This window comes from Odontesthes bonariensis, chromosome 3 (genome assembly GCF_027942865.1).
Source record: "Odontesthes bonariensis isolate fOdoBon6 chromosome 3, fOdoBon6.hap1, whole genome shotgun sequence".
NCBI lineage: Eukaryota > Metazoa > Chordata > Actinopteri > Atheriniformes > Atherinopsidae > Odontesthes > Odontesthes bonariensis.
In genome coordinates, this window is record NC_134508.1 from 4843991 (window position 1) to 4868226 (window position 24236).

The 24236-nt window shown below is 41.1% G+C and overlaps 1 protein-coding gene across 1 annotated transcript; it reads left to right on the forward strand.

Moving 5' to 3' along the window:
• The first annotated feature begins 2202 nt into the window (after positions 1-2202).
• LOC142376663 (solute carrier family 41 member 3-like) lies at positions 2203-24224 on the forward strand. Its single transcript, XM_075460114.1, has 10 exons — positions 2203-2929; positions 4918-5025; positions 5254-5325; positions 7857-8001; positions 8129-8275; positions 9964-10108; positions 10224-10303; positions 15019-15153; positions 16253-16401; positions 21747-24224. The coding sequence occupies exons 1-10, from the start codon at positions 2735-2737 to the stop codon at positions 21924-21926; spliced, it is 1356 nt and encodes a 451-aa protein (XP_075316229.1). The 5' UTR covers positions 2203-2734; the 3' UTR covers positions 21927-24224.
• The last annotated feature ends 12 nt before the right edge of the window (positions 24225-24236 follow it).

Here is a 24236-nt window from a genome sequence, read left to right on the forward strand (position 1 = left end):
TATTTTATGTAAAGCACTTTGAACTGTTTTGTACATGAAATGTGCTATATAAATGAATTTGATTTGATTTGATTTGATCTCTGTCCAGACAGTTTTATCTGTTTACATTTACAATTTATCGGAATTGTAAATGACAGAAGAAATAGAGTGATGTGTTTAGAATAGAATCGCATTTATTGTCATTATAATTTACATTACAATGAAATTTGGTTGCAACTCCAAAGGTGCTTATAAAACAATCAGAAATTAAAACAAAACTATGTTTAAAATAAATTTAAATATATTTAAATAAAATGAAATAAAATGAAGGCACAGTATGAAATATAAAATAATATATGGTAGTGAATAGAACAGAGTTATTTAAACTAATAAAATATTGCACCTTTTTCCGGAATGAGACTGAAAAAAGACAATTAGTGGCAGCTTGTCTCGTGTGTCTATGCATGAAATCTGCACGATATCTTTGAACTTATCTGGACTGTTGCTTGTTTTTAAATTCATTTAAATTATTTTATTGGTTTCTCTTTATATTCTTTTATGTATTTTTAATGCTTCTTCCACTCCCTGCTGCAATGCTTTTATTTTATGTGAAGCACTTTGAATTGTTTGTACATGAAATGTGCTATACAAATAAATTTGATTTGATTCGACTTGTATGTTCCCTCCAGTCGGGGAGGAAAATCTGTGTCCTTCTCAGGCAGCAGCAGCACCACGTGTTGGTGACAGGTACAGCACCTGCTTCTACTTAGTGCGTCACCCACTTAATGTGAGGACGCTGAGGTGGAGGGAAAGGAGGAGCTATCAAAGAGCACAGCTGCAGTACCCTCTAAAGTGGTCTGCAAAGAAGCCAGAAGGAAGAGGAAAACTCTCGTCCCCTTATCATTCGTCATCCATCTCGCCTCTCAGCCTGGACGGACGGCCCGGCTCTCCCCTGCTCAAAATGAAGAAGGGGCTCCGGTCAAGTGGTCAAGCTCCCACGGGGCATCAGCACAGCAGCGAGGAAAAAGAGACAGAGACGTGGACGGACAAGAAGCAGAATGAGTGGCAGCACAGGAGGGCTGAGAAGAAGCTGCTGGCCTTCTGGATGTCCCTGTCCCACAGAACCTGGACCCTCTTCAGGCTTCAGCGCTCGGCTTCGGCCGCCCGGCTGCTCAAGAGTGAGCCATGAGGAGAGAAAGTGTGTGTGTGTGTGTGTGTGTGTGTGTGTGAGTGCATGTGTGTGTGAAGGCCTTTCAATAGCAGAGTGTCAGAGGAGACATCACAAACCTGCCGTCAAGTGGACCTGTGGGAGTGATTAAAGGTTGCGTGCCACCATTTACAAAAGGACTTTTTGCTGCTGCCCTGTTAGAACTGGAGTACAACCGAGGGGTGAAGCACGCTCAGCAGGCTTTTTTTCTTTCTTTTTCACAGAGGAAAACCGTCACCTGTGATCAGAGATCGGGACTCGAGTCGCCGTGACTTGGACTCGAGTCGACTCGAGTCGCTGTTTCGATGACTTGAGACTCGACTCGGACTTGGAAGTTAAAGACTCGGCACTTGACTTGACTTGAGACACGATGACTTGAATGACTTGAGTGTTAAGCATCTAGCATAACTTCCAACTTTGTTCGTCATTTGAAGATCCATTCTGACCAGTAAGTGCTCGTCAAATTAGCTAATATTATCCTGTTAGCCTCATTGGTAGTTAGCTAACGTTAGCTTGATATGATACGGGGTGGACAGGTTGGACAGATTGGCCAATGATGTTTACTGACAGTTACTTATATCTTGTCTTTTCACTTTATTAAGATCAGATTCTGCAGGTAAAATTGCAATAATAAGGTGACTTTACTTTGACTTGACTTTGACTTTGACTTGACCTATTACAGGACTTGGACTTGGACTTGACTTTGACTTGACCTATTACAGGACTTGGACTTGACTTGGACTTGGACTTGACTTTGACTTGATCTATTACAGGACTTGGACTTGACTTGGACTTGGACTTGACTTTGACTTGACCTATTACAGGACTTGACTTGACCTTGACTTGACTTGACTTTGACTTTGACTTGACTTTGACTTGACTTTGACTTGACTTTGACTTGACCTGTTACAGGACTTGGACTTGACTTGGACTTGGACTTGACTTTGACTTGACCTATTACAGGACTTGACTTGACCTATTACAGGACTTGACTTGACCTATTACAGGACTTGACTTGACCTTGACTTGACTTGACTTGACTTGACTTGACTTGACTTGACTTTGACTTTGACTTGACTTTGACTTGACCTGTTACAGGACTTGGACTTGGACTTTGACTTTGACTTTGACTTGACTTTGACTTGACCTATTACAGGACTTGGACTTGACTTGGACTTGGACTTGGACTTGACTTGGACTTGGACTTGACTTTGACTTGACTTGGACTTGGACTTCACTTGGACTTGACTTTGACTTGACCTATTACAGGACTTGACTTGACTTTGACTTGCCCAAGAAAAAATGACTTGGGACTTACTTTTGACACTTGCACATGTGTGACTTGGTCCCATCTCTGCCTGTGATTCAAAGAGCCTTGACCGAGGTTTGACCACCTGGGAACATTAAGAAAAACACGTGACACCTCCAGCTCAGCGGGATCGTCAAATAGCCGTCAAACCAGCCGTCAAACCGGCCGTCCTTATTCTACTCCCTTTGGGACTCAGAGGCCTCTCCAGACAGGGACGGGTTAATGTGTCACCTGCAGCCATGGTGGTGACACATCTGGCTCTGGAGCTGCGTTTCCAGGGCAAGAAGCTGAGAGGCTTCACCTGCAAACTGACCCGCTCGGCCCACAACTTCCTACCCGAGAAGTCGTGGATCATCGCGGCACAGGTCCTCCTGCCGTTCCTGGTGTCCGGCCTGGGCATGGTGGCGGCCGGCATGGTCATGGATATAGTGCAAGTATGGGAAACTAGAGCTCTCGAGTGTGTTAGTGTGTGAGACTCATTCCGTACACGTAATTCTAAAGTTCGAAAGTGTTACTACAGAAGGTGAATCTTGGTCATGCTTTGACTTTTCATGATCACCACTCTTTTTATGTTTCCTTCAATTGAGTAAATCTGAGTGGTCGGGATGAATGTTGACGCTCATGATGCTAACAGGCCATGAAGAAAATATCGTAGGGCTTGGCAACAATTAAAATCTTTAATCTAATTAATCACACGATTTCCCCGATTAATCACGATTAATCGCATTTGTACGCAGAATCCAAAAATGAATCCAAAAGTAGTGTATAGCTTTTAGCATTTAGCTTTATTTTAAATGTGCTGCCATATGAATGAAAGTGCCATAACATTTGTTGTGCAAACACACTTTTAACATCAGCATCTTTCTGTAGTTTTTATGTAGAAGCCTCGCTCCACTGTCTGTTTCCTTGAATGACTTGCTGCTATCAGTTGTGTGTTTTGCCTTTAAGTGATATTTTAGACTGGAACTACTACGCTGAGAAGACAATTCAACTTGGCAGTGTTTACAGATGACTTTGGTTCTGTCGACTCCGCCGTCTGGAAGAACTTTTAAAATGAAAATGGCCGAGTAAAAGTTCCGTACCCTTCTCCATGTTTGGTGGATCCGCCGATTACTTTCTTTTCCGGTTCCGCAGCAGACAGCAACAGACCTTTACAAAATAAAAGCCTGTGAGCAACAGACTTTTACAAAATAAAAGCCTGTGAGCAACAGACTTTTACAATAATAAAATAAATAATAAAACAGGGGTGGTCTATGGCGTAGTGGGTTGAGCAGGAGCCCCATGAACAAGAGGCCCTGTGCTGCGTGTTGTTCCCCCTCTCTCTGTCCCCTGCTTCCTGTCTCTCTGAACTTTCCATTAAAGGCGCAAAAGCCCCCAAAAAAAAGTTTTAAAAATAGTACCTGCGTTAATGCGCGATAAAATATTTATCGACGTTAAATAATAACGAGTTAACTCGCCCAGCCCTAAAATATAGACATGTTAAACAAACTTTACAAATTGAGTCAGGCAGCACAGAGCCTGCTTATAATTTAACCCACCAGCAGTGCAACATGAGTGGCAGTGTGAAATATTCAGCCGGTCAGGGTCCTGCTTGTTGAAGTATAAATATCTGTCACATCTGTCAGGTTTTAAGGGAGATACACGGAAATTCAGGCACTCATCAAATCAGTCTGCACTGATGTGTCAAATACCTCAGGACGTCGAAATCTTGAGAGATAGTGAAAAGAATGGTTAGTCATTTTGAATGCATATGAACGTACAGCATAAAGGTCACTTAATACATACAACCCCGATACCAAAAACATTGGAATGCTGCGTAAATTTCATCAAAAATAGAATGCAGGGATTTGCGAATCTCTTAAACCTAACATTTTACTCAAAGCAGTGGTGAACATATAAAATGATGCAAATGAGACATTTTATTATTTCATGAAAGACATTAATTCGCCTTGAATTTGGTATCAACAACACGTCTCAAAAAGGTTGAGGCAGGGTCTTGTTAACCACTGTGTAGCACCTCCCTTTTTTTACAGCCTGTAAGTATCTGGAACTGCAGGGGATTCAAAGATCACGGGCATCCAATATTGCCTTTTGGTCGAATGGCCTGTTGGCAGTGATGTTTCCAGAGTCTCTGAATCTTTTGATGAAAATGGAATATCCAAACTTTTTGTAATTCTACAAACAAAAGTTCAATATAAAATATTTTGTCCAAGTATTTTACAATAGTCTGCATGAGGAGATTATTAACTGAAAATTAAATATATTGACCACATTTAGCAGGTCTCTAAGGTATATAGTATTCAAGGGGGAAAAAATACTAAATTAGGCTAAAAGTCAGGTTGAGAAAAAGTTGATTTGCTCGGTGGTTTCCCTGGGATACATTTAGACAGTGGCATCAGAGGCCCACTTGTGTGTTTTTCAGCACTGGGAGGTGTTCAAAGAGATCTCAGAGGTGTTTATCTTGGTGCCAGCTCTGGTGGGACTGAAGGGAAATCTGGAGATGACATTGGCATCCAGACTGTCAACAGCAGTGAGTGCAAACACACAAACACACACACACACTCATCAGCAAACCACACAAGTATGGAAACAAAAAACGATTGAAAATGTTTAATACTGAATTGATATCAATGTTCTTAAGTACAATGTTGAGCACTGTCCTCACTCTTGGCGCCAGCTTCCTTGAGAAATTTCCACACCAACACTTGAGACCATGTGATGAGAAAATAAGGTTATGTAAACTTGTTTCCACCCGCAGGCCAACACGGGGCAGATGGATGAGGCCGAGCAGCGGTGGAGGATGGTGCTCTGTAATCTGGCTCTCATTCAGGTGACACTGCATCCTATTAATAACACCCACTATCACTTGATTCTCTCTCTGCTGGCTTCAGGACAATTTGATTTAAATCAAGACTCTGCTAGTGTCATAGCATCACCTTCCATTTCAAAATACTCCACTTACGCAACTGTTCTGAATGGTAAAATCCCAAAGTTCGACGCTTTCTTTTATCGCCTGCTGGTCGTGGATATTATTCTCTTACAGCCTCAGTTGGAAACAGAATAATTTACAAAAATAAATAAATAATAATAATAATAATTATGATAATAATAAATAAGACTTCAAGTTTCAAGTTTATTTATTGAACAAAGGGACAGCATATATTACTAGCATTTAAAACAAAATGCAAAATATACAAGATTGTAGTCATATGGCTAATTTCTATCTTTAGTCCCTTGACAGGTTTGATGTTCCTTAAAAAAGAAATAAAAAACAAGTATTGCACACAATTGTAAAATTAAAAAGTCAAAGATATCTCACTCATTTTAAAATAAATAATACAAAATACAAATACAAAGTTAAATACAGCAATAAGTTAAGAACAACTGCCAGTACCAACTATATTGAATTATGTTGACAGTATTGTTTATCCAATTTTGATAAATTAACCCTAAATGAAACCACAAAATACAGTGGGTGAAAAACAGCAGGTCAGTTCACGATAACAAGTGTACCTAAACTGGCAGATTTACAACTAAATCTGACTTTTTTTGATGGAATATTATTCTCTGTCTAATCCCTGTGAGTGAGACGAAGTGGCAGTCTTGCTTAAAGCTTGAATTTTAAGATAGATACTAACTGACTTTCAAGGGATGGAGGTAACGTTTAATTAGGCACATTGATTTTGAAAATGTATTTGTGCAAACAAGCATGTAGGAGATTTATTCATGTTCTTAAGCCCTATTCGGACGGGACTAGTTCAATGGGGGGACGCATGGTAATGTTGGTTAACCAAACGACGCCAGGGAGAAGAAATGACCAATTCGGACGGGACAAGAAATCCCTGTAATATTCATCTAACATGGGAGGAGTTGTTGGTTATGCACAACCATCACATCCTGCATGCTGCACGTCTTCATTTCACTTCCGTAAACCCCATCTGTAAACAGACATGGCGCCGACCATGCGTGCTTGCAAGCAGCGCTTCATCCAGAACCTCCATGTTTGCAAACAGACACACCTAATTGTTTCTCTCTTTAAAAGGATGTGACGACATATTCCATTCTTATTACCGAAGGTCGCATTCGCACGGGATTAGTATTACCTATGGTAGATACTCCGGACCGTTTCACAGGAGGTAGAATTCTCAGCAAAGTTTACCGACATACTCCGCTATCTTTACTGACATGGCGCGTTCGGACGGGACTAGATTTCCCGGTTATTATTACTTTACCCCAGGTCCCCCCATTAAACTAGTCCCGTCCGAAAAGGGCTTTAAACACGACCTGTGACGGTGTCCTTTAAAGTTTAGGCCTTACAAAGCTACAGGAGGTAGATACGTTTCTAGTCTTTCTTTCCACAAAGTACTGATAAGGAGGATTTAAAGACAAAAGCTTTACTAATATAACTACGTCACTTCCTGGTGGGTTTAGATGATAACGTTACTTGGTAAGGGCTGGAAACCCATCACGATTACATTTAAAATACATTCTTCATACAATTCAACCACACTGTCATAGAAGCCATTTTTACTCTTCACATGCAGTTGCTCCCACGACCACTACTGGTCGAATACCCGTCATAGTAATTAGGCGTTCTATTTTCAATTCAATTCATTTTATTTATATTGCGCCAAATACAACAAATGTCATCTCAAGGCACTTAAATAATAAAGTCCAATTCAAGCCAATTGGAATTCAATTAATTGTAATCATAATTATTTATAAAATAATCCAATTCGTTCATACATTGGCCTGCATAAGCCTTCGACCCATCGAAATGGTTTGAGCAGGATATCAGTTCTAATATTTCGTGGGGGCATTTTTAGGTTTTAAAAAAGTATTTGATATTGATTATAGATTATAAATGGAAAAATTGAGAGGCATGGCATTAAGATATTACATACTTAAAAGTTAAGTTACTATCATAACAAATATCAGTATGTACAACTCAATAATGTGAAGTCTTTTTTTAATTGAAATGTACTTGTGTGGTTCCACAGAGTTTATTGCTGGGCCCATAACTTTTTATACTGTATATGAAAATATATGTTTTGCGTCTTAATGACTTTAAAAGATTTTACTTGCAGATGATACTAACTTATAATCTGAAAAGTGTGGAACAGAACGTGGCCACAAAACAGTGAACTTTTGCCTTTTGAAAACAACTCAAACCTCAAAACTTTGCCTAGCTGCTAGCTAGGGTTAATTATCAACATTAATTTATTCTCTGCCTTGTCTTTCTCACATATTTCCCCCTCTGCTTTCTCATCATAAACCTTTAAACGTTTTGTCCTTTTGCGATGAATAAACATAAAAAAGAAGAAAAAAATCACATCTTTCTGCTTTGTTTTTTGTTTTCAGGTGCAGGCCACAGTTGTGGGATTCCTGGCAGCGATAGCAGCCATGGTTCTTGGTAGTCTGTCCAGAGGAAGAGTGGATGTTACCCAGGCTGCCATCCTGTGTGCCAGCAGCGTCACCACTGCTTTCATCGCAGCGCTCGCTCTAGGTCAGACAACGGCATGAACCGCTGCAGAGGAGTGAATTGCTGAGAATGTGACAGACACACAGAACATCACTGATTATGTGAGGTTGATATTCTGCTAACTTGAACTTTTTGTCATGTGCCATGTCAGGTCTTGTGATGGTGGCAGTGATCGTTTTCTCCAGGAAGGTGGGCATCAACCCTGATAACGTGGCTACGCCCATTGCTGCAAGCCTCGGAGACCTAATTACCCTGTCTTTGCTCTCTGGTGTCAGCAGCTTCTTCTTCTGTTACAGAGGTCAGAGGTCATTCACTACATCAGCATACAACCACAGCCATTATAACTAACAGCCTTGCCACTTACTATTAAGCCCCATTGCACCGGCTTTTGGCTGCAGTTCCACCAGAATTCCACTGGGGGCGTCGGTGGAGACCAGAATGAATGGGGCCCAATAGAGCTAGATGCTACAAATGGTCAATTTCACCTAAGTCTCCTCAAGAGCGCTCAGATTTGAATGTAGTTTCTGAGAGCTCAACATGGGTTTCAAGTCAAAAATCTACTGAACGAGTACATATATCGCTTTGATTTCTTACAGGTTGGCTTCTTGTTGTCCACCACGCGCTAGCATTGTGCTAATGACAGCTGGTCGACCGGCGAAATAATGAATTACGACCAGAGGCACCGCTTGACGGCTCTCTCCATACTAAGCGACAACAGAATTAAGATGGACTTTTTCCGCTTATGTTACCACACATTCTCTCTTACTACAGCTCTTCCTTGAAAACGCTGCTGCCTTTGAGACCAACAACAAGCAGGATTGTTGCCGTAAAGCGGCATCTCCGGTCGTAAGCTATGTATGACGTCATATACACTTAAAATCCTTTTTTTAAGCAAATGAGTGGCTCTAAAAATCTAAAACTCAGCCATGGGTATTTTCTAAACACCCTTTTTCGAAAACAACATTCAAATTACTAAAGAAAAAATTATATCTTGAGATAAGGGCACGAAAGGGCGTATAGCTCCATAGGACTCCATTCATTCTGGTCTCCAAAATTGAGCGCCCCACGTGGAAAAAGGGTGGAACTGCAACCAAAATCGCCTCGTTGGAAACCGGAAATGCACCGTGAGTTGCGAATCTGTAGTATTATAGAATCTGTGATACAACAGAACTACATAGTATGTCCATATGCATTTGCAAGCACACTAATTTGCAGATCAGATGAGCGTCTGAAATACGAGACTGTTAAACGTATGGACTAAGCAAGAAATGTTGTGACGGGGTGGGTTGGCAGGACACGGATGCAGACTCAGAGGTGTAAGGCAAAAAAAATCTGGGTTTTATTCATAAAACAAAGTTAAACAAAAGGTGCGGCTGAGCCGGATGACAAAAAAAACTAACCCTAACCCGAAAACGAAAACAAAAGACTTGACATGATATTGGGAAAAAACACTTATCTTGGGTACGTAGCGTTGTAGCATGAAGGAGTGAAAATCAGAAAAAGGATTTCACAAAATAACAGGGGAGCTTGGAAACTAAATAGGGAACTGGGAGTGCAGCTGGGGACAATGACAAACAGGTGACGTGAGTGAATCCAATGAGCAAACAGAAACTATGGGGAAGGCAACGGCAAAACTAAATACAAGACCTGGACTAGAAAACTAAAAACCAAACATGAGCCAGAAAACCAAGACATGAAACAAACCAAAACATGATAAAAACACAAAACCAAGAACTCTAAAACATGGGGAACAACCCCCATGGACTTGACAAGAAATAGATCAGAATTCACACAGCTGGATAAAAGAAATGTTGTATTGCTAGAGGGGTGTTTCCGTCAGAAGAGGGCAGCGAAATCCCTCTTGCAAAAGTTCACTGAGCAGAGGCAGTAAAACTCTTCCTGTTTTCATAATTCCTAGAACAGCTAGATATGTTTATTTCCTGTCCACTGAGTGTCAGATATAATCTCTGCTACGTTGCTCTGCAGACATGTGGTACCTGCCCTCTGGGGTGTGTGTCTTCTTCCTGCTTCTCATCCCAGTGTGGGTCATCATTGCCAGCCACTCTCCACCAATAAGAGAGGTCCTGAAGTCAGGCTGGCAGCCAGTCATTTTGGCCATGTCCATCAGCAGGTGAGCCAACCGGAGACAGGTCATCTTCCTCTCCCTAATCTGACCTGATAATAATTTTTCATCATATAAGTGCCCCACTGAGACTCTGACGAACTGTCATTTCTCTTCGGCTCAGCGTTGGTGGTCTGATTCTGGATAAAACTGTGAGCAACCCAAACTTTGACGGTATGGCAGTGTTCACTCCAGTCATTAATGGTGAGTCGAAGATGGGGTGATGGGGTGCACATGAAAATGATCCATTTGGCAGTGAAATACAGTATACAAACACATTAATTAATGGTTTATAACACACAATGGTAGACCATAATTTTTTGTATTTTTTTCTTATTTCAGGCCTATTGCATGTTTAAAAAAAAAAAGTTGAGAGGTCTAAAAAAAAGTGGTTTGTTGCAAGTGATTGTGATCACTATTGGTTACACAACCAGTAACCACCAAAGGCTGAGTCCTATCCTGGCAGTCTTCCTAAATAAATATTTGGATGGGATTTGCATATTTGAGAAAATCATTAATCCATTCAAGCAATCTGGAGGATTTTCAGTGCGGAAAGGGGAAGATTGATTGAGTGTTTATTTCAAGCTTTTTTTTCATTTTTTTTTTTCAGGCAGATTACAAAATAAATACATTTCCATAATACATATGAATTTACATATTCATAGAACAAAGGTAACATAAATCAATACTCGCTCGAAAGGGAGTGAGATAAAGTAAAAAATACTTATTTGCTCCCACCCCCATTAAAAAATTACAATTTATAAGGATGCGTCTTACATACATTGGCATAGTTTTTAACTTTCAACCTAATTTTAACATATTATTACACATATCTTCTCATCTCTTATTTGATGTTATTATTTATTGTTTAATAACAATTTATATGATGATAACATAATAGCCCGTGAATATGCATTACAAAATTTCTTCAGTTTTGTATTTTGTCATTACTTCCACTTTATATCTGGCCTTGAACTGATGAATAGAAATACACTGCTTAAGTTGTTCCTTCAACCCATTCCAGAGCCGAACCCCAATCACAGACACACACATGCTTTTTAACCACATGGAAAAGGGATTAAAGTGGGAAAACCTTTTTCAAGCATTACAATGCAAAGGTACAATCACAAATGTCACAGTGCAAAAAAGAAGCCTTATGTTAAAGGGATAGTTCGCCTCTTTTGACATGAAGCTGTATGACATCCCATATCAGCAACATCATTTCTGAACATCTTCTTACCCCCTGCTGCGTCCTGTGAGCAGAGTTCCAGCCTCGTTTTGGTGTTGACGAAGGTAGTCCGGCTAGTTTGCTAGGGTCCCGAAAATAAAGCGTCTTGCTTCTCAAAACAATATGCGTTCCACAGAGTAATACATTTGTATCACAAAATCGTTCATCCAGAAAAAGTCAGACCTCACAATCGCTTGGCCCTATTTTCTCTCCCTTCTATTTTCATATCAATGCGTTCAGCCACCTAGCGACAGCCGCGCCTGTTACGGTGTTTCCTGCTCGGTCTACACAGCAGGCAGTGATACGAAGGGAGAGAAAATAGCACCAAGCGATTGTGAGGTCTGACTTTTTCCTGGCGAACGATTTTGTGATGCAAATGTATTACTCTGTTGAACGCATATTGTTTTGAGAAGCAAAACGCTTTATTTTTTAAACCCCAGCCAACTAGCCGGACTACCTTCATCAACACCAAAACGAGGCTGGAACTCGGCTCACAGGACGCAGCAGGGGGTAAGAAGATGTTCATAAATGATGTTGCTGATATGGGATGTCATACAGCTTCATGTCAAAAGAGGTGGACTATCCCTTTAACCTCATGGGCTCAGGGGCATCTGGGATGGACCATCACACTGCAGGAACGTGTTCTGTGGTCGGACCAATGAGTGTTCCAGATCGTTTTTTTTTTGGAAGAAATGACTAAAGGCATCCAGAGAAGTCATAAACCAGCCTCTGGGGTTCGGGGTTGTTCTTCGTTTACACCTCTGCGATGATGGCAGCATCAATGCAGGAAAATACGATGACACGTAGAGAAACAGGGACTGCTTGGAAGACCACATCTTCTTCAGAGACCTTCGTGTGTTTTTCGACAACACAGCGTAAAACCACATTCTACACACAGTACAAAGGCATGACTGAGAAGGAAGAGGGTACGAGTACTGAACGGATCTGCCTGCAGGGCTGACCTGTCCTCACTGTGGTGCAAAGGAAAATACAGAATATAAAACTAAAACAGAGTTTGTGGAATACTTAACGAGCTTGAAAGTGATTCTTTATCATTTATCACAGCCTGAACCCTCTCAGACGAGCTTTCTGGCCTTTCTTTAAGGAGTCTTCAGGAATAGTTCTCCAGGCTTCTTGAAGGACATCCCAAAGCTCTTCTTTGGATGTGGGCTGCCTTTTGTTGCGTTCTCTGCCAACATGATCCCACACTGCTTCAGTAATGTTGAGCTCCGGGCTCTGGGGAGGATTCATCCCTCCATCAGACCTGCTGCCGCTGATTTTCAGCCCACTTCTTGTGTCCTTTGGCACAGCTCAGCCTTTTCTCCCTGTTTCCCTTCCTTAAGAACGGCTTCCTGACAGCCACCCTTCCATGGAGCCCATTTCTGATGAGGCTTCAGTGAAAGGTAGATGGATGAAGGTCCAGATGCATCTCTCAGGTCCATAAGGACATCACCTTTAGACACTGTTCATCTGCTGTAGATAGTTCTTCTTCTTTTGTCCTCCACTTGGCCAGTTTTCTCAAATTTCTTGAGGACACACTGTTCACTCTGCTGAGATATACCAAGTTTTCAGCTAAGAGCTCTTTGGGAATCACCTTTTTGGTGCAAAAATAGTATTTCATGTCTGTCAAACTGTTGTGTCTTTGGTATTTTTCATAGATGCAACTAAGGAAAATGGAAATAAACAATGTGTCTGCAAATGGCTGCTACTAAGTGCTTAAAGTGCCAATTTATCATTCAAATAGTTTCTTCACTAAGTTGCCCATTATCTGTAGACACAACACTGGCTCATCCAATGAGTTATGTTTCTTTTATATGCTTGAATGATTCATAGGTCAGTGTTAAGAGATTTAGCAAACAAAAAAAAAATCACATTCCTCTTTAAAAATGCTCAGGAACGAGGACTGGACTGAAAATGAGTGAAAATGCAGCCAACGTCCAAAGAAACACTTTCAGAAAGACCTTCAGAAAGGCTAAAGAACTATAGCTCAAGACCACTTAAACATATTACATGAAAGTCTGGCTGCTTGGAAGCTAAATCTAATGAGATGAGGAGTGAATCAAGACTTTTGCACAGTACCACATGTTTATGTAAAGATGTGAGTTACTGCTTGTTTGCATAAAGAGGAACTAAGCGATGAGGGGACGAGGGGCCACGGCCAGCGATCTCATACTGTGTCTGCAGGCGGCCTCGCAGCCTTGCATAGAACTGTTCATGTGCAAGTCATAACAATTTAAAAGTTTCAGTCACAGGACCTTCATCACCGCAACTTCAAACGGACTCTTCGGGTGTCAATTTTCTCAGGTATTGTTCATGTAGGAACGAAATCATACTTCTATACTTAAGTCTCAACAGCTTTTTGTGTTTTTTTCTTTGGTCCACCTGTTTTGGAAGCCCCAAATATTTAGGGAGACTTAATTCTGCCAGCCCTCCATTTGTGAGCCTTAAGAGTGTAAGAAAGGATGATAATGCACATTACTTTCCCTATAATAGAGATCATTGTGGATTTTACTACTTTAATTGTGCTGAAACTATGTGTGACATTTCTTCCAGATGCCCTAAATGCTGTTGGAGTAATTAAACCCCGACAGTGTTTTCCTGAGGGAGTGAGCAGAGCTGGGATTTGTAGTTGTGGTTGTTTCAACATTCTTAATCTTTAAAATAAATAAAAAAAGGCTTTGAAACTTCATACTCTGCTTATTTGCTCAATCAATAGCAAAAAAATGAAGCCTAATGCCAAATTATGACATGTGGAAATTGTTTAAGCATGCAGAAACCAGGCGGTTAATTCTGTTATTTAATAAGTTGTGCTCTTTGTACATGTCCTGACTACGAGGCTGTAACACCACATGCTGAGGCTGAGCTCGACTCCAAATCTGACCTGTTCATTATTCACGAGGCACAAAAGTGCCGCCAACGTTGAGGATTCTCCTCTCGATCGAAAGAGCTTCGGAGGGGCGCACACGGCCAGATCTTCCCTGACTGAGATCTGCTGACTGCAAAGCGGCATACTAAGTGGAGACGAATAACAACGCTCTTTACATAAGCCACAAGCCTGATCCGAATGCCAACCAAAGACTCCTGCATGTATTGCCGTCGCAGTCAGAGAAGTGCATTTGTATTCCTTTTGAGTTCTCTCCTCTCATGCCTTGTTGACCAGAAACGCTCCTCCTGCTTTGTTCAAATGATCCATGTGCTTCAAAGCTCTGCAAGCCAAGAGTTTTTTGTTCTGCTCCTAATGAAATCAGCCCGAGGGGTGAGCAGCTTTATGACAAATATGGCATAACAATGAGATTGCCTTTCCAGACGTTCTGAGGAAAAAAAGAAAAAGACACTGGAACTCCTCAGAAGGAATAACTGTCAGTACAGAGAAAACTCTTCTGTGTTTCAGTGTGCTTACTCTGCAGCGGCTGCTCAGCCTCTCATGTCACTCCCAGATGAAAAGAGGACATTGGGCTGAACAATCAATGCGACTCTACGACGAAACCTGCTCTGACTGCCAAAGCAAAGCTAAAAGTACTAAATATAAATGCTTGTCTTGGACATGAACCCATTTGAAATGAAAACCTTACTTTCTGTCACAAAGAGCAGCACCAATCCCCAACACTGCTGTCAGCCAAACACGAAATCCATCTCTGTTTTGTATCCTCTCGTTGCTCCCAGTGAATGCTCCATCTTACTGTCCCTGCAGGTGTAGGGGGGAATCTCGTGGCCATCCAGGCCAGCAGGATGTCTACCTACCTCCATTACTGGAGTGTCCCTGGAGCTCTTCCACTCAAAATGGGCGCACGCTGTCCTGGACCCTGTGATGCCTTCTGCTCCTCGGGTTAGACACTGAAAACTGTTTGGCAACTTTCTTCCTTAACCGTGTAACTTTTAAGAGCATGTCTTAAAAAGTAATGACCACCCAGCTCAGCCTTTGTGCTTCATCCACATTCACACAAATCAACTTATTAGCTGATCTCAGACATAGAAGCTGGAGTTCGGCAGGGGTCAGCTCTATGTTCCCACAGCCCATTGGTCCCACATCATAAAGACTTTTAACATTGTTTCTTAGGCCCATTGGTCTAAAATTTTGAATTTTGATGAAAGTTTTCACTAATCTTTATTGTCACTTAGCACAGTGAGGGAGGCCCATACAGAATTTTTTATGTGGGGTCTGCATGGGAATGTTCCTCAACTACATGAGGAACACATATATCCAATAAATAAATTTTATTTTATGGCTGCTTACCACCGGGTCATGAATGACACTGGTCAAGTGCGCCACCCCGGACTGTGATGATATTTTATAGGCCACTTTTTATTGTGTAAAGCCAATTTAGCCATGAAATACATATTATTATTGTTATTATTAGTAGTACCAGTGCAGTTGTAGGTGAAATGAAGCTAAAAAAAACAGCTGAGGAAATAATAAAAAAAAACTAATTAAAAAAAAGGTTAGCATGTGCAGGCCAAATGTCTTTACACCTTTTTTGCTATTAGTTTACTCAGAAATGTGAGAACATGGAGTTGTGGGACATAGGGCCTAAGCTGTGGGACCAGTGGGCTGTGGGACCAGTGGGCTCTGGGACCAGTGGGCTGTGGGACCAGTGGGCTGTGGGACCAGTGGGCTGTGGGACCATTGGGCTGTGGGACCAGTGGGCTGTGGGACCAGTGGGCTGTGGGACCAGTGGGCTGTGGGACCAATGGGCCTAAAAAATAAAAAAAGTCTTAGTGACGTGGAACCAATGGGCTGTGGGAACATAGACACGCTCCCGTTCGGCAGCTAGCTTAAAGAGCAACATTTCAAGAGTGGCTTCAGTTTGCCCAGATCACGTATTCTACAAACCATGTGGGGGGCCAAATATTTAATCCCAAATAGTTGTTTTGGAAAAAAAAGATGACAAGTAATGATTGTTGTCTCTCTTTCTATGTTTACACAGATGTTAACTCCAAGTCAGCCAGAGTGCTGCTCGCCCTTGTAGTCCCGGGTCACCTCCTCTTCCTGTACACAATCCAGCTCCTGCAGGGAGGCCACGCTGCCATGACGCCCAGCTTCATTATCTGCTACCTTTCTGCAGCTCTGCTTCAGGTGATAAACACTTTATTGTTCACAAAGAAAAAAAAAACCTGTGCACTCTTACATCTCTTCTGAGCCAAACCGACGTGCAGAACCAGAAACGATGAGAGGCCCCCTGCTGGGTCTCCTTGCATCGCCAGCGCTGTAAAGACAACTTCCAACTGCTGGACAGGACGGACGATCTGTGCAAGAAGACATAGCTCAGCTAAGCAGAAGGAGGCTGTAGCGCGTATGCTATACAACAAGGCCTAGATTTAAAGCGTAGATTTAAAGGAAAAATGTTGGTTGGTAATGACAAACAGAACTGGTCTCTCTTGAGTCATGATTATCAGCTGGGCTTCAGTTTCTTCACTCTACATGGATGTTTTGCTGTGGAAGTATTGCTTGTTTTGGAGAAATGAAAATGACAAATTAGAGGAGATTGTTTGTGACAGAGATGGGACCAAGTTACACATGTGCAAGTCTCAAGTAAGTCCCAAATAATTTTTTCTTAGGCAAGTCATGTCACCTTATTATTGCAATTTTACCTGCAGAATCTGATCTTAATAAAGTGAAAAGACAAGATATAAGTAACTGTCCCCCACCACGTATCATATCAAGCTAACGTTAGCTAACTACCGACTAGGCTAACAGGATAATATTAGCTAATTTGACGAGCACTTACTGGTCAGAATGGATCTTCAAATGACGAACAAAGTTGGAAGTTGTCGTCTGGCTGTCTGAGATGTTGATGCCGCATGTCTTGCACTGAGCTGTTCGTCTTTTGCCATCAAAATGGTAATTACAGAAGCCGAAGACAACGACTCTCGGTCCCACTGACATGTTGATGCATATCTGATATGAGTTTATTCTCTCCAATAAACACTAAGGTATGTAGAGAGGGCATCGCTGATTGACAGGGTAGGGATCCAATCATGACGCCATTCTCAGCCTGCGCTCCCACCGGGTAATCAATGTTATTTTTTTAAATTAATTTATTCATTTTAGATTCAAACTGAAAACATGAACTGAATAACACTCAAGTCATTCAAGTCATCGTGTCTCAAGTCAAGTCAAGTGCCGAGTCTTCAACTTCCAAGTCCGAGTCGAGTCTCAAGTCTTTTATTTTTTGTCAAGTCAAGTCACAAGTCATCAAAACAGCAACTCGAGTCGACTCGAGTCCAAGTCACAGTGACTTGAGTCCCCATCTCTGGTTTGTGATATGTTAGGTAAGCCATTAGCTTTCTTTTGTTACTCCCGCCTCCCTTCTTGCGCACTCATTGGCTACTCTGAACAGCCAATTAGATTGAGCTCTATGACCAACAGACGCAACGCTGATTCTACAAGACAAACCGGCTGAAAAGAGATAGGGACGATTTCAGAAAATGGCAATGTGGAACATATACTGAAAATACGCCTTGTATGCCTTATAGACCGTAATGGCTATTCGTCCTCTTGTGTCAATAATCAAAACTAAAAAAAATGTCAAAACCATAATAAACTAAATTAAATCAAACGGCCAGTGAGACACCTAGGGAGTGAATTTACGCAGGTAAAAGGAGTCCATTGTTCAGGCAAAAAAATTAGGTTTCTTTAGGTTTATTTCTCCAACCGCAAGCAAACAAACAAAGAACAATGGGCCTTTGCTGCCTCTCTTGCCCTGGTAAAAAACCATTAGCCCTCCCAGTTGCCTGCTCACCTAAATGAACTCTCCCAGTGAGCCCCAGCTAACCAGTGCTTTCAAAATAAAAGCATAATTAAATACCCAAATTAACTCAAACAATACTAAACATCATAAACAACCAAAAAAGGTGTATTCCCCAAACTAACCCCCCAAAAGATAACTAAATAATAAGTGAGCCAAATATACAAAATAACAAATAGCTCCTACACAGACCAAGCCGTGGGTCATCTGGAGTGTCACTTAACGCCCGTCTCTCTTGTGTTTTTGGTACGTACACCTCATTGCCACGTCATACTTCGTCAGATTCAACAAATTGTTATCGCATCTATTTGTGACGGAGCCCACCCCGATTGGCTGCTCAATCTGTTAACTGAGTGCACGAGAAGTTAGATGGCCAAAGAAAGCTAAGGGCTAACTTTACATGTCACACGGTCTCTTCTTAAAGCAATACTATGTAACATTTCTACCTTAAAATAACAGCTTGAAAAAAATTGTGCGGCTAGAATGAGTTTTAATATTACGATTGGCCTGTCTCCTATGCCCTTCGGGGGTCTGAGTTGGAAAAACTGCGCTATGTAACTTTGCTGGAGCGGCCCGGGAGCTGAGCGGAAGTACTTCGACTTGCTTTCTGGCACACCTACCGCAAAAACAAATAGACCCCTCTCACGCTCCCAGGTATAAGGCTAAGCTAGCGCAACATTGTCAGTACGATCATCATGGCAGAGGCACCGAAGAAACAGAAGAAGACGTTGACTGATGAAGCAAGGAGAGGCCGACAAAGCAAGAGACCGGACTAGAGTTGCTGTCGGAACAGCCTTTACTCGTTGGCGAGAGCTGAAAGAAACATTTGGATACAAGTTCGATTCAGAGCTAGCCACCTTTCTGCTGGATTAGTAAGTAGCTTATTTGCTGCCACGCTTTGTGCTGTGTTGTACTTGCTTGATGTTTCAATGTGTTCAGAAAGTGACTCGCTAGTTTGTTATAACTGACGAAAACTATTTTCAACTGATTTCGCTAGGTTTAGCCGCTAGCAAGACCTCTCGTTAGCGATGTTAGCAGTCGTATTTCTGTAAAACATTTGATTACTCTTACCTTCTCGGTCGACATAGCTTGCACTTTCTGACTCCTCGCCGGTTCGTCAACAAACGTGAAACGTGAAAGCGAAAGGGTGTTGTATTTACGACAGTGTAACCGTACATTACCTCCAAGCCTGTAGGGGGAGCTCCATAGTGGGCTTTTTGAGAAGTTACATTGTATTGCTTTAATTGTCTTCTTCATTCTCTAAAACAAGAAACATTGCCACAACAATGTGTCAGTGTAAAGTGAAGAAACTGAACACCAACTGATGGTCGTGACTCAGGAGACACACAAAGCACATGCTGCCACTTGTGGTTTTTATTAGCTACACAGTCTTTTGGTTTCCCTTATAGTATGATATATACGCACTACTGGCCCCTGGTGCACTGGCGGGTTATGTCTTTCTGCATCGCACAGATTGTACATCCCAGCCAGCAGTTGGACGTTATGTTGGCAGAGCCAGGAGTTGTTCAGATGCTGGCAACACGAGGAGAACCAGCTCGGTGTCTCTCGTCACTGCTGGTTCGTCACATCTGTTTTGCATGTAAGATCCCTGAGTCAATATCAATTAACAATGACTTTTGTAGGAGTCTTTCTCTTCTACTAGTCTGAGATATTCTTATTGGAAACTGTTGTATGATATGACATACTTCATTGTACCCGTAGGGAAATTGGTCTTGGACTCCAAGTGCTGCGCATTTAGCTGCCTAAGAAGAAACAAAAGTAATAATAACAATCCACCCTGCACAGCTGGGGCAAATTCCAATGGAAAGTCATACAGTGCATCACTCATGTTGCACAATCCACATAAAATAAATTTAAAAAAGACTTCAGATGAGCAAAATACATCAGAATGGATAAAGATAAAGAGAATTAAGAAAGTTCATTCAATATTTTCATTGAGGTTGGAACTAATGAGTTTTTAAACCGGTTCAATTTACATTTGGGTACCATGAATTGTTTGCCAGATGGTAAAAGTTCATACTCAAAGTTAACAGTGATGGACATGAGATGGGTCTGCCTACCTGAGAACAGTCTGTTCATATATAGATGGTACAAAGGGGTTTCAGTCCTCCTCACAATCTTCATCAAGCTGAGATTTGAACTGAACAGAGAGATTCCCACACCACACAGACATCCCATACTTTATAATACTCTCCAACACAGCCTGATAGAATAAATACATGGTTTTCTGACTGATGGCAAACATCCTGAGTCTGCTTCGAGAACACAGTCTTTGCTGTGAGTGACCCACTGACCGAGGGTCCAGCACCATCTATTCTGTTTTCTTAACATTTATAATAAGATAGTTGTATGAGATAACAGCCCACTAACAAATGCCTCTGCCTCCTTAAAGGCACAATGTGCGATTTTTATGTCATTTTGAAGTGTATTGCATACAAAAAACACCTATACATACCATAAGAGTGTGCAGAAATAATCCTACTGGCATGTCCTAACCAAAGTTTATACGCAGCATAGCTGAGTTTTACTGCAGAATTAGCAGGCTAAACTGATAGCGCCGGCCCGGCAGTTTTTCTGGCCAGGAGGTGGGGATATAGAGTAAAATCAACCTCCGTTCAACCCCAGGCAGTAGAAGAAATCGCTGCTCAAAGCGAATTTCCATGGTCTCCATTAGTTGCCTCCATCTGATGAAAGCATTCCCTATATTAACGCGGGCTTGCCCCCTTCTTTGTCTGATATTCTTTTAGACAAACTTCTTTCGGATTTTCCGCTAGCATCTGCCATCTCGTTAGCCTCTCTGAAGCCACTAGCACCTGCTCTGAGGAGGAGTGAGTGGGGTGGGCCGGCGGGGGCGGGGCCAGCGCCATACCAGCGATTTCTTCTACTGCCTGGGGTTTAACGGAGGTTGATTTTACTCTATATCGCCACCTCATGACATAAAAATCGCACATTGTGCCTTTAAGGTATACTGGAAAAAATGCCCCTCCAAAAATAAGTAAAAAAACAACAAATAAAAGACGTTTTTGCTTGAAATAAGCAAAAAAAATCTGCCAATGGAACTAGTGAAAATCGGCTAGTCAAGATTTCTTGAAATAAGATGTGATATTGGGGACTTTTGAGATAAAAGTGATCTTGAAATTAGCTTAAAAACCTCTTCAAATGTAAAAAAAAAGCTTGTTTCATATGAAATATGACTCAAAACAATTTGTTTTCAAGACTTTTTCATTTAACAAGATATTCCAGATGTATTGTCTTCCAACAAGTCCCTATATCTGGCTGAAATGGAACTTGTTAGGCTGTTGTGTCTGATATTAAGTGTAATGAGATATTTTGACTAGAAATGAGACAAATATATTTGGTAAGACTTTGATTTTTTCCAGTGTAAGATGTGATGTCAGTGTAGACCGTCCCGGTCCCTGTAAGCAAACTGGAATAGGTCCATCAAATATTGAACCTTAGTTTTTAAGATGGATGCTGTATTATTTTTTAAAACATTTCATGAAGGTAGAAGTTAAAGCCACGTGTCTATAATAATTGTTTTCAACTGGACAGGGTTTTTTTTTAGGAAATGGAGTAATTGCAGATTGTTTTGAATAATAAAAACATTGTAATTGTATATAATTGGGTAATAAGTGTAGATTGTTTTACCCAGGTGGTGATTCTGCTTTACATGGCCAGCTTGATGGTGCGCTGGCTGTGGCGAAGGGGCCTGGATCCGGACAACTACTCCATCCCCTACCTCACAGCTCTGGGTGATCTACTGGGGACCGGCTTCTTGGCTCTGAGTTTCAGACTTATCCTGATGGTCAGTTCTACAGGGACTGGAACTTGACACATATGTAGTGCTGCATATCTCAGTGCACGGATACCAATATGCAAGTAACTGAAAAACAGTGTTTAGCTCGTTGGAGTCAAGGAAAAAAGAAGACGAGTGGTTAACTCTGGTCTGGTCTTCATGTATCACTACTGAACAGGTGATGGTGCCGTTTAGGATAAGTGAAAATGTATTTTCAAACCACATGCTTATTATGTAAAACCCTTTGTGCGATATTTATAAAAAGGGGTTCTTCTGCACGTATGACATTGAATTAAATGTCATCAAATTCTCCCTTAGGACCTAAAGTAGATACTCATTTAATTATTGAGGAATATGATCCAAAATTTAATTAAATTTGTAGAATTTAATTGTTATTAAATTATGTGAAGACCTTATGTTAATGGAAAAACACATTCTGCAACTAAAAGGCTTCCTACAAGCAAAGTGATCAGACTGGTGGAAACATTGGTCTTGCTTTGTAAGATTGAGAATACAATTCCCAAACCAAATCATGATACGACCGCCACCATGTTTCACTGATATATTAGGTTCTGATGCAGTATTTTCCTTTTATGACAAATGTCCTCCTCTTTTAAACCAAAAAGCTATATTTAAGTCTCCTTCTTAAAAAACTTTTTCAACAGCCCTCTGTTTTGTTCATGAAATCTTAGGCCTAATGCAGACAGGCAGCTGCTTCGTTATTCTTGGAAATGAGCACAACTGTTCTTCAGTGTTCTAATATGGATTGTTAAAGTTAAAACAGAGTTTTTACTACTATACAAGCTTAAACAAGCCTGAAAGTCAATATTTGGCATGACCACGCTTATTCTTCAACAGGGCCTGAACCCTCTTAGACAAGTAGTCTTCAGGAATAGTTCTCCAGGCTTCTTGGAGGACATTCCAAAGCTCTTCTTTGTATGTTTGAAGTCACAAGAAACGTCATCTCAAGGCACATCGATCATCATCACTTCATTCATCCCAATAATCCTACTATCAATACAAGTGGAGACTTAAAGAATCCGTGGTAAGACTTATTGACTGATGTATGGCAATACTTAGGCCAATATCGATAGAAATACTTGCAAAAAAAATCTTGTTCAATTCAAAAGTTGTAAATCCACAAAACAAAAAAAATTGGAAACAGGGTGAATACTTTACAACACACTCTAACACTGTGTCACCTCGACAGCGAGAGAGACACCAGATGTGCAACAGTTTGGGAGCACACGGCCCAAAGTACACAAGTCCAACTATGTGAGAGGTTATTAACGGGCTTTTATGTACATAGTTGCGTAGACGTTTATGGACCACAGAAGTGATTTTAATAAGCGAAGTTCCAAGTTATTCTTCTTGTGGTAAAAGTTCCTCCTCAGAATGTAACTTGTACTGCGTGCTTGCTTACAGTTGTCTTATTTATATGTACATGTTGAGACTGCAGGCACAAGTCCAACACACGTTAGAAAGAAAAGACAAAGAAATAGACAAAGTTAGACAAAGTGGTCAGAAAACAGAAAGAAAGGGAAAAAAAGGGGGAAGGCAGCGCGGACTTTGGTTCCTGTATGTTCCAGCCCACTGTGGTCAATATTTGTACTCTGTTCTCTGAAGTTCCACTGGCCACGATTCAAATCAATTCAGTTTATCTATATAGCGCCAAATTACAACAAATGTCATCTCAAGGCACTTAGACAATGTAGTCCAATTCAAGCCAATTGGAGTTCAATTCATTGTACTCCAATTGGCTTGATGTCCTCAGCACTGTTTACTCAGTGTACACTGTCAGCTCTTCAATGTTAGACTGCAAATGATTGTATGAAGGCAAAAATATATATGTAAGAGTGTAAATGTTTATCAGTTTAAACTAGACACTGCACAATCTGGGTGGATGTTTGTTTTGTGTAGATTTGTGCCTTTAAACGGTGATAGGCCTTCAGTTGGTCAAATTTTTACTGAATATTTTATTTTCATGTGCACTAAGAGCCTGTTGTGTTGAAGTCAATGTCTATATGTGCAAGTATGTGTACCAGCTGATGATTTTAACAGTTTTTGTGAAAACAATTGGTTCAGTATCCACGTGGAGCCTCTTCAGTACTTTAATATGCAATTTTTTTGGAAAGGTGCTCGTCCTTACCGAACCGGTAAATAGCATCTGAAAGCAGTCGTAAATCTATTTTCACAGACGTGAGGATTGACTGGACTTTTGAGTGCTGTTTTATTTTTATTTTTTAAAAACTTGTAGATGTTAACTTTGCATCCATGAGTGCTCAACTAAATAAAAAAAATAAAAGAAATGCAGGTATTAACTGCTGCACTGCATTCTGGCCTGAA

Excerpts from the sequence above, each read along its gene's own strand:
- LOC142376663 (XM_075460114.1), top strand. The coding sequence starts at position 2,735 with ATGGTGGTGACACATCTGGCTCTGGAGCTGCGTTTCCAGGGCAAGAAG. Across the intron at positions 8,002-8,128 it reads CATCGCAGCGCTCGCTCTAG|GTCTTGTGATGGTGGCAGTG; the intron begins GTCAGACAACGG and ends GTGCCATGTCAG. Across the intron at positions 8,276-9,963 it reads CTTCTTCTTCTGTTACAGAG|ACATGTGGTACCTGCCCTCT; the intron begins GTCAGAGGTCAT and ends GTTGCTCTGCAG.